At 50.3% G+C, this 10,994-nt stretch overlaps 1 protein-coding gene and 1 long non-coding RNA gene across 2 annotated transcripts in view; both read left to right on the top strand.

Moving 5' to 3' along the window:
- Nucleotides 1-851: 851 nt before the first annotated feature.
- LOC105521377 overlaps nucleotides 852-10,994 on the top strand; it is a 33,454-nt gene continuing 23,311 nt past the window's right edge. Inside the window, exons 1-2 of the long non-coding RNA XR_001003264.1 lie at nucleotides 852-898; nucleotides 4,301-4,332. This is a non-coding gene — a long non-coding RNA (uncharacterized LOC105521377). The remainder of the gene's footprint in view (nucleotides 899-4,300; nucleotides 4,333-10,994) is intronic.
- Nucleotides 7,699-10,994, top strand: part of LIN28A (lin-28 homolog A (C. elegans)) — a 26,607-nt gene continuing 23,311 nt past the window's right edge. The window contains exons 1-2 of the mRNA XM_011955588.1: nucleotides 7,699-7,853; nucleotides 8,317-8,513. Of these exons, the coding sequence (XP_011810978.1) occupies nucleotides 7,823-7,853; nucleotides 8,317-8,513 (228 nt within the window). The 5' untranslated portion in view covers nucleotides 7,699-7,822. The remainder of the gene's footprint in view (nucleotides 7,854-8,316; nucleotides 8,514-10,994) is intronic.

Here is a 10,994-nt window from a genome sequence, read left to right as displayed (position 1 = left end):
GGGGATTGCTGGAAGGATCAGCAGCCATGAGGAAATCACAGCTGGGTATCAGGAGTTCCACTGCAAGAGGACGCCTGGAGAGTTACAGTTCCTGGACAGTGAGCTATAGCAGGATCATCATTTTCTCTTCCTGCCTATTCCTTGTGGGGGATGTGTCAAAAGAAAAAGATTTAGAGGCTGTCAGGGTGAGGGTCGGAGGTCAGCTGGGGTCAGGAAGTCTATTTCACTGAGGTCACTCTCATCTCCTTTCAATCTAATGAAGCCATTATTGATGAAAGCAAGTGCCTGGCATCCTGCTCTGTGAAGCAGGGCCAGCATGGGGAGCACACTGAAAGAAGGGTGGGACCCTCTTGGCTTGTTCTCCTGCCACTGCCAACTCAATAGGCCTGAGAAGCAAGAGGCACACGATCCTGCTCAATGCAGGAAGCCCTAGTCCCTGAGTGGGATGAGGATGACAGCATGGGGCAAAAACAGATTGTTTCTCTGTGTAATAGGAATGGGGGAATGGAAGATCTCTCTCTCTCACACACACACACACACACACACACTTATACAAATCATATCATCTAAAAATGTCAATGTCAGAACTAGAAGAAACATTTGTCTAAAAACAAATCCAACTCTCTCATTTTACTCTCAAAGGTACAATTGGGTGCTTTTCTTGAGATCACAGAGCAAATTAGCAGGCTGGGGCCGGGTGTAGTGGCTCAAACCTGTTATCTCAGCACTTTGGGAGGCCAAGACAGAAGGACTGCTTGAGCCGAGGAGTTCAAGATCAGCTTGGGCAACATAGTGAGACCTTCTTTCTACAACGTTGTTTATTTTTTTATTTTATTTTTTTTAATTTAGCTGGGCATGGTGGTGCACACCTGTAGCCCCAGCTACTCAGGAGGCTGAGGCGGGAGGATTGCTTGAGACTGGGAGATCAAGGCTGCAGTGAGCATGATCATGACACTTACTCCAACCTGGGCAACAGAGCCAGACTCTGTCTCAAAAACAAACAGAAAAATTAGGCTGGAACACAAACAAAAATCAGTCTGAAACTATATGTATAGATACATTTTACTTAAGTATTTGTTTATTGTCTGTCTCTCTCTTCTAGAATGTTAGCACTATGAGTCAGAAATTTCATCTGTGTTGTTCACTAATGTATTTACAATGCTTCAATGTATTTACAATGGTGCTGCCTGATGCACAATATATGTTTAATAAATATTTGTTAGGTATGTGAGTAGTTGTATTTGTATTTATATCTGTTAGGTATGTGAGTGAATGAATAGATGAATAAATAGAAATATGTACTGTATTCTCTTCATGGTGAATTACAGACTATACTGACATACTTTGAAAACCTCGGCATAGGAAACATAGTTAACATACCATTTCCGGCCGGGCGCGGTGGCTCAAGCCTGTAATCCCAGCACTTTGGGAGGCCGAGACGGGTGGATCACGAGGTCAGGAGATCGAGACCATCCTGGCTAACCTGGTAAAACCCCATCTCTACTAAAAAATACAAAAAACTAGCCAGGCGAGGTGACGGGCACCTGTAGTCCCAGCTACTCGGGAGGCTGAGGCAGGAGAATAGCAGGAACCCGGGAGGTGGAACTTGCAGTGAGCTGAGTCCCGGCTACTCGGAAGGCTGAGGCAGGAGAATAGCGGGAACCCGGGAGGCGGAACTTGCAGTGAGCTGAGATCCGGCCACCGCACTCCAGCCTGGGGGACAGAGCCAGACTCCGTCTCAAAAAAAAAAAAAACAGACCATTTCCAAATGATGTCACTTTTAAATGTTTTGAAAGTGATAATACGTATTATTCATCCCATGAAATTACTATCTGGAGGGACACTACGGGAAATATTTCTGTCAAATGCATACCATCATTCATGTTAGAAGATGGTCAGGATATTTCAATCCAAACACCACTCTGGACTCTACCACAGAATTCTCAGCGTACTTCAGAAATGGGAACTGAGTGTGGATGATTATCCAGAAAAGGACTTGCTTTGACTCTGGCCAGTTCTTTGACTTAGAAAGCCAAGGAGCTATGGGAGAATGATCAATAGAAATGACAGGCTAGGCCAGGCATAGTGGCTCACGCCTGTAATACAAGCATTCTGGCAGGCCAGGGCAGGCGGATCACCTGAGGTCAAGAGTTCAAGACAAGCTGGCAAACATGGTGAAACCCTGTCTCTACTAAAAAAAAAAAAAAAAAAAAATTTAGCCAGGGATGGTGGCAGGCACCTGTAATCCCAGATACTTGGGAGGCTGAGGCAGGAGAATCGCTTGAACCCAGGAGGCGGAGGTTGCAGTGAGCTGAGATCGTGCCATTGCACTCCAATCTGGACAACTAGAGTGAGACTCTGTCTAAAAATAAATAAATAAATAAAAGGACAGGCTAGAGCTGTGGCCCACGGAAAAGAAATCACAAACTTGGATCCTACATTTATCAACCAGGTGGAATATATAGCCTCCATATAGTCTCCCTCCAGTGTTTTTGTCTGCCTGTATCTTTTTTCACTATTGGTAAAATGGTGACGGCACTAGTCATGATAACCACATACTAGAACTGTGGGAATAATGTGGGCTTTGCAGTCAAACATGTGTGAGTTCAGATCTGCCTCTGCCATGTATTAGTTGAGCAACATTAGTCAAGCTATTAATACATTGATTCAATTAAGCTTTAGTTTCCTCTCCTGTAAAGTACAAATTTAATACTTATTCTTCAGCATTATTGAGAGTTTTGAATGAGATTTTTAAAATGTGCCTGTATTCCTGATAAATGCTGGATGTTGTTATTATTATTATTATTATTATTTTGAGACGGAGTCTCGCTCTGTCGCCCAGGCTGGAGTGCAGTGGCGCGATCTATACTCACTGCAAGCTCTGCCTCCTGGGTTCACACCATTCTCCTGTCTCAACCTCCCGAGTAGCTGGGACTACAGGCGCCCGCCACCACGCCCAGCTAATTTTTGTATTTTTTTAGTAGAGATGGGGTTTCACCATGTTAGCCAGGATGGTCTCGATCTCCTGACCTTGTGATTCACCCGTCTCGGCCTCCCAAAGTTCTGGGATTACAGGCGTGAGCCACCATGCCCAGTCTGTTGTTATTATTATTATCTAGCAGAATGCCCATTCCACAGAGGCAGGAATTTTTGTTTGTATTGCACTTTGATGTATTCTTAACAATTAGAACAATGTCTGTCAAGGGAGAAGTGCTCAACAAATATTTGTCAATTGTTGGATAAATTGTTATTATTACTAAGACCTCTTGCAGGTCTTTTATGAAGTTATGAACCTACACAAAAGGAACTTAGCAAAATGCCTTAAAGAAAAGGATGCTCTTTGTGTTGATACTGGACACCATTGTCTTCTCTAAAGAGTGCATTTACCCTCCTTTTACCTAGATATTATTACTCTCAGAAACCAGTACCCAAGAAACCTACAACACTTAGCTATTTCAGTGTTGTCTTCCTTACTAGACTATAACTTCTCAGAAGCCAGGGAATATTTTTTCTTTCCTTTTTTACTCTTGTATATCCTCATGCTACTTAGTGTGTACTACATTTTGTGTGTTGGCTGAGCCCGGTGGCTCACACCTGTAATCCCAGCACTTTGGGAGGCCGAGGTGGGTGGATCACGAGGTCAGAAGTTCGACACCAGCCTGGCCAATGTGGTGAAACCTTGTCTCTACTAAAAATACAAAAATTAGCCGGGCATGGTGGCAGGCACCTGTAATCCCAGATACTTGGGAGGCTGAGGCAGGAGAATCACTTGAACCCAGGAGACAGAGGTTGCAGTGAGCTGAGATCACACCATTGCACTCTAGCCCGGGTGACAGAGTAAGACTCCGTCTCAAAAAACAAACAAACAAACAAACAAAACCAACTAACTGCATGTCAGGAACTGTTCCAAAAGCTTTACCTACATGATCTAACTTCATCCTCACAATATCTCTGAGACATCAGTATTCTCATTATTCCCATAGGACAGAGGAAGAAACAGAGGAATATAGAGGTTAAGGAAGAGCTGTAAATACTACAGTTGACATTCAAACATGGGTAATCTGACTCTAAGGCCTTGTACTCCTATTAAAAGTGGTAATAATTAAGAAAATAAGGCCAGAAGCGGTGACTCCCACCTGTAATTCCAACACTTTGGGAGGTCAAGGTGGGTGGATCACCTGAGGTCAGGAGTTCAATATCAGCCTGGCCAACATGGTAAAACCCTGTCTCTACTAAAAGTACAAAAATTAGCCAGGCATGGTGGTGGGCACCTGTAATCCCAGCTACTCAGAAGGGTGAGGCAGGAGAATCGCTTGAACCTGGGAGGCAGAGGTTGCGGTGAGCCAAGATTGTGCCACTGCACCCCAGCCTGGGCAGTAGAGTGAGGCTCTGTCTCAAAAAAATAAAATAACTTAAAGACAGAGATAAGTTTTTCTTCTACTTTGATCTTCTTTGACTCAAAAAACATTATCTCTTCTTTCCTAACCTTTTACAGTCATAATATGAGGAAGTAGGTTTCCCATTTTTCTGAACAGGAGTTTGAGATACCTGCATCACTCACAAAATCATATACTACTGGAAATCTCTCTCTCTCTCTGTCTGTCTGTCTCTGTCTCTCTCTCTCTCTCTCTGAGACAAGGCCTGGATGAGTCTGCCACCCAGGCTGGAGTGCAATGGCACTATCTCCTCACTGCAACCTCGGCCTCCTGGGCTCAAGCGATCCTCCCACCTCAGCCTCCCAAGTAGCTGGCATGCGCCACCATATTCAGTTAATTTTTGTATTTTTTGTAGAAATGGGGTTTCATCATGTTGCCTAGACTGGTCTCTAACTCCTGGCCTCAAGCAATCCTCCCACCTTGGCCCCCCGAAGTGCTGGGATTACAGGCATGAGCCACCACGCCCAGTCGAAAATGCCATCTCTTTAGCATTCTAAAAATCTCTTGGCTGGGCGTGGTGGCTCACACCTGTAATCCCAGCACTTTGGGAGGCCGAGGCAGGCAGATCACGAGGTCAGGAGATCGAGACTATCTTGGCTAACACGGTGAAACCCTGTCTTTACTAAAAAATACAAAAAACTAGCCGGGCCCGGTGGTGGGCACCTGTAGTCCCAGCTACTCCGAAGGCTGAGGTAGGAGAGTGGCGTGAATCTGGGAGGCGGAGTTTGCAGTGAGCCGAGATAGCGCCACTGCACTCCAGCCTGGGCCACGGACAAGACTCCATAAAAAAAAAAAAAAAAAAGTCTCTTAGACCGGGTGCACTGACTCACGCCTATAATCCTAGTACTTTGGGAGGCCGAGGTGGGCGGATCACTTGAGGTCAGGAGTTCAAAACCAGCCTGGCTAACATGGTAAAACCCCATCTCTATAAAAATACAAAAATTAGCCAGGCGTGGTAGCACATGCCTGTAATCCCAGTTACTTGGGAGGCTGAGGCAGGAGAATTGCTGGAACCTGGGAGGCGGACTTGCCGTGAGCAGACATCGCACCACTGCACTCCAGCCTGGGCAACATAAGACTCCGTCTCAAAAAATAAAAAAGTCTTCATTCATCTGAAGTGTGTCGGTGTTACCAGAGCGGGAACTGGCATTGAGGAAAATCAGGTTTTCTGGGAAAGACTTGGAGGTGGGAACTCAAGAAGGTATTCTCAAAACTGTGAGCTGGGAACCAAGACAGCGTGACTCAATTCAGCACCGTGGACAGAGCTACCGAAGCCCTCAGGACCCTGGACAGAGAAGCAGGCCGCGCAATCCCGGGTAACCGAATTCGCATCACTTGAGAACCCACCAAGCGAAACCAGAGCGTTCAACTCCCCTTTCTCTCCCTTTTCTTCTCCCAGACCTCAGCCACCTGCTCCTGAGTCTTAGGAACAGAGGTACAGGGAGCGAATATATTTTAAGGGCGCTACTAACAGCGGGAGATAAGACTTTTGGGAGGGGAGTATTATGTAAATAAAAATGGCTTTGGCTGATGTACTAGGAGAACTCTTGAAAATTCTAATTAGAGTCCTCAGTCGGGAGTGGGGCACTGCTAATAACATTTGTTAACAATATGTATTTTTTTAGGCGGAGTAGCAAAGGGCCACAGTTGTCCTTTTTATCCCACGAAGTCCCACCTCCCATTCCTCATGCTCAAGTTTTCGTTTCTTGGAGAGCACCCCGTAGGAGATAATTTCTGCAGTCTCTTGCTTTCCTTCCCATCTTCCCCTTCCCTACCCCCACTCATCCGGTCTCTCTGAAATACACATGTGCCCACATCCGCACGTGCACACACACACACACACAAACACACACACACAGAGCCACAGCGTGAGAAGCCCAAAAGGTTCTGCACACTTGGTGGAGAAGATTGAATTCAGAGCAAGCGGATGCCCCCGAAAGCAGGCTCTGTCCCTTTAAATGGGTTGTAGTGGTGGGGGAGGGGAACTGGCCGGAGCTGGCATTGTCCAGTTTGAACTGAGCACCGGAAGTGAAGGGGCAGGGCCAGGGCCGTGCACTGAGCCCCGGGCCATTGTCCATCTCCGACCAGGGCAGTAGCCACCCCCACTAGCCAGCCCTCTTTATCTCCTAGAAGGGGAGGCTACCACTTCAAATGAGGAGGCCCCCCAGTCCAGTTCCTCCACTAACCCCACTATGGGGATGGGAGCGCATAAGGAGGGCCTGGGAATCTAAGAGTGTGAGGAGTACAGAGGAAGTACCTCTACCCACCAGCCCACCCAGTCCCTCTCTCAGCAGTGGATGGGGATGGGGTGGGGGTCGGACGAGAAGGCAGCTGGCGGAGAAACAGCTTCAAGACTCTTTGGGTTCCTCCTGCTCTTCAGGGAGCTTACCTGGGGCTAACTTTAGACACACAGGTTTAGAGGGAGGAATGAAGGAAGAATTATTTACAACGAATCAATTAAGAGCACTTTCTTTTTTCTAACTGGGGGAGGCCCAGAAAAACTGTATCAGAAACTCTGGGAGGCAGATATTCAGATGTAGTCAGAGGCAGACAGACTTTGGAAGGCAGCGCTTTGGTCAGGACAGACCAGCCCTGTGTGTCCCCAGCCTCTCCCCTGCTCCCCCATCCCGGGCTTCCTAGTGTCCAGAACTCCAGGTCTATCTAAGCACACGGGGGTGGGGGGTGAGAGCGGGTCAGCGCCAAGCAGCCGGGTCAGCTCAGAGGCCTGAGGGGGAAGAGAGGGGGAGGGGCGCTCAAGAGCTGGGGGAGGGGGAGGGCCCATTCATTTCTCCCTTGACAGGTGGTTTGTGTTTCTGATTGGCCAGCGCCGCCAGGCTCACACCTCCCTCCCCCAACTCTCTGGAATGTATAATTATCTGCGCGGGGGGTGGGGGTGGTGTGTGTGTGGGAGCAGTCACGTGGTTTTAAAACTACCCCCCCCACCAGGTCCCCCACCTGTATCTGCTTTGGGGACCCCTATTGAGTCCAAAATGCAGGATCCCAAATTCCGGGGTACTCAAGCCTTCTAGAGCAGACAGCCCCATTTCCAGATGTGTGTGTGGGGAGGGGGTGTCAAACCTCAAGGTTCTGAGAAGGGACACCCCAGAGGTGTCAGAGACCGGAGCAGTGGGGGAGGGCCGGAGCTGGAGCTGGAGGGAAAGGGAGGGGAAAGGAGAGGGAGGGGAGGGGAGGGGGCTGCCCGCGGGGGGTTGGGTCATTGTCTTTTAGAATTTGGGAGCCTTTGAAAAGCCGTGGGCCCTCCCACCGCTATTGTGCGGGGGAAGATGTAGCAGCCTCTTCTCCGAACCACCCCTTTGCCTTCGGACTTCTCCGGGGCCAGCAGCCGCCCGACCAGGGGCCCGGGGCCACGGGCTCAGCCGACGACCATGGGCTCTGTGTCCAACCAGCAGTTTGCAGGTTCGAGCTCGGGACTTAGCGGGGACACCTTAGGAAGCAGGGGCGGCCAGGAGCCACGTAGAAGGAAGGTGGAGAACTGACTCCAAGGCTGCCCAAAGGACCCGAAGACGGTGCGGCCTCCTGCTTCATAGGGCCGTCTCAGGAGCAAGGAACCTTGGTGTTCCAGTGGCGTGCGCGCCAGACTACGTGGGTGGATGGAGGGGAGAGGTTTGTCCAGCCATGAGTCTCCGGGAAACGCATTGTGGGAAGAGGAGCAAAACTTTCGGGGCACCACTGTCCCGGTGTACGCTAGGGGAGCGCGGGAGGCGACCGGGATAGGTTTCTTCTCTCCTGTTCCTTGGTAGCTGCCCCCTCCTGACTGTCCACTTGTGGGGTTGGACACTCGGGTCTCCCTGCCTGGAGCCCGAGACGGCCTTCCGATTCCGTGCCCCCCAGCTGAGTGCCCGGCCCTCCCTCTCTCTAGGTGGCTGCGCCAAGGCGGCAGAAGAGGCACCCGAGGAGGCGCCGGAGGACGCGGCCCGGGCGGCTGACGAGCCTCAGCTGCTGCACGGTGCGGGCATCTGTAAGTGGTTCAACGTGCGCATGGGGTTCGGCTTCCTGTCCATGACCGCCCGCGCCGGGGTCGCGCTCGACCCCCCAGTGGACGTCTTTGTGCACCAGGTGAGACTGATTCCGGTAACTTTTTCCAGGGAAGGGCGTCTAGGCGCACAGATCCACGGGTGGGCTCCGGGCTCGCTGTTGAATTGAGGGCCTTCGGGAGCCCTCATTATGCATCCCTGTCTTTGCTTCAGCACCCCAATTCTGAGTCCCTGTTAACTATCTCGGGGCGAGTAGTTGGAGGCAGTACCAATTATCAGCACCCCCGCCCCCTTCCGGGAACCCCTCTGGCTCACCACGTGTCTATTACCTCGTTCCCCTGGGAAGGGGCAGGGGGCAGGGAGGTGACCCCATGTGGCAGAAACTAAGGTTGTATTGTGCTTGCCGGTGGGGGGAGGGCGAGCAGACCGGCCAGGGAAGCACATGCCGGGCCTGAGCCGGGCGCCCAGCGCTTCCAACGTCTGAATGGAGCTCAGAGGGCAGGAGAGAGTGAGGGCAACTGGCTACTAGACCCAAGGGGCATAAAGCCAAGAAGTCAGCCTCATCCCCTTTTTAATGCAGATCTCACCTGGCTGGTCACTAAAAACTGGGTTTGGCAGATCCCTGAAGGATCCACGTGGGAGCTTGTAAGCTCAGGACTGGGGTCTTTGCTGTCCAGTTCCCGTGAAGGAAAACCCAAGGAGCCCTGGCCTTCCTTACATTCCTGGGCCAGGCTGGGAGGGAAGTGGATAGGTCACAACCCCAAGTTCTCAGTTAAAGCAGGGCAGCACAGTAGGGGGTGAAATTCAGTGTCGCAGGGCAGGGGGTGGAGGGAGGCTGGCCTCTGGACCTATTCTCCGCTTGGCATTTATGGCCCCAGACAGCCATTGATTGCTGTCTCAACATTCCTGGCCTCAAACAAGGAGCCAGAGACTTCAGGTCTCCCTCCTCCCCGGCTTCCCCTTCCTGAATATCCTAGAGGCATTCTGGTGGTCCTGGGCCACCAGCCACCCATAAAGACCATGGAAAGGAAGTTGCTTGCTGCCTGTGGCCCTTCCATCTTTGGAGGTTTGCAGCTGGATCTGGAAAGAAGAAATTGCTAATCCCAGATCATGTAGGTTGACACCCAGGCCGGGCAGGGAGGGGTTACTTAAGGGAGGTTGGCTTTAGGAGGTGTGGGGGAGGGGAAAGGAGGATGTGGGGATTAAGGGTTGGAGCCTGAGGGATGGCATTCTTGGGGGGAGGGGTGGGGAAGGGAGATGCTGGATGGACTAGTTGGAGGCAGCAGGGACGTCTTTGAGCACAGCCTTCAGTGAGGAACAAACGAGGGGAATAGATGCAGAGAGATGGGGAGCCACCACTTAGTGTTGGGGCCATGGGGTCAGTGGGCTACTTGAACATCTGCCAAGAGGACCTGTAGCAGGATACTGAGCTGACCCCTTGCAGCATCCTGATCCCCCCAACCCCCCATTAGACAGCTAGTTTCCCACTGGTGGCTTTTCTCCCTTCTCTGTCTCATTTACATATGTGAATGATAACCCACAGGAAGTAATTGTGGGAGAAAGAAGGGAATTGGCCTCCTTAGATCTATTAAATCACTTTATTACAGGAACCAGCTTTGAATGGCCCTCCTCAGCAGGGTAGCAAGCCTCCCCCACTCTCCCATTTATCTGATCACAAAGAGATTAAAATCTTTCCTGGTCTGGGGACTGGACAGCTCCCCCAACTTTGGGAGGCTGGAATAAAAGAGTCAGACCCAACGTTTTCTCATCTCCCATCCAAAGGCTTCCAGATAGGGAAGGGCTGAGGGGAATGTATCCCCTCATCTTTTGGGTTCCTTGGTGATACACATACCCCAAGGAAGGTGTTTTTTTGTTTGGTTTTGTTTTTTGAGCAAATGGGGACTTGGGCCTAGCAGGCTTCACCTTAGGATCTAGAGCAATTGGGAAACTATTGGATGGCATAGAGCATGCATTGAGTCTACACTGCTGGGTCACATGTACTGGCTTGGAAATACTCTGGATTTTAGGCTCTTGGAACATCCAGGAACCCACAGTTGAGTAAATTGTCAAGAGGGAGCTGAGCTGGAAGAGAACTAAGAATTTGTCTCTCTAATCCCCAGCTCTTCCCATTCTACTCAGAAAGCACAAAGATGGGTGGAGATTCCCTGAACCTTTACCTGGTAGCTCTGATAATGGTAGCATGCCGGCAGGGCTTGGGTCAGGGGTCCTCCAACCCCACCTTAGCGGTAAGTTAGATTAGTGATTCCAGTCTTTGCACTTGTTTTTTGTTTTCTGGTTTTTGCCTTTTTTGAGACGGAGTTTGGCTCTTGTTGCCCAGGCTGGTGTGGAATGGCACGATCTCTGCTCAGAGCAACCTCCACCTCCCAGGTCAAGCGATTCTCCTGCCTCAGCCTCCCGAGTAGCTGGGATTACAGGCATGTGCCACCATGCCCGGCTAATTTTTTATATTTTTAGTAGAGATGGGGTTTCACCATGTTAGCCAGGATGGTCTCGATCTCCTGACCTTGTGATTCACCCGTCTCGGCCTCCCAAAGTTCTGGGA

Source organism: Colobus angolensis, unplaced genomic scaffold (assembly GCF_000951035.1).
Source record: "Colobus angolensis palliatus isolate OR3802 unplaced genomic scaffold, Cang.pa_1.0 Scaffold4, whole genome shotgun sequence".
NCBI lineage: Eukaryota > Metazoa > Chordata > Mammalia > Primates > Cercopithecidae > Colobus > Colobus angolensis.
The sequence above is the reverse complement of the archived record's forward strand: the minus strand, read 5'-3'. Positions and strand labels throughout refer to the sequence as shown.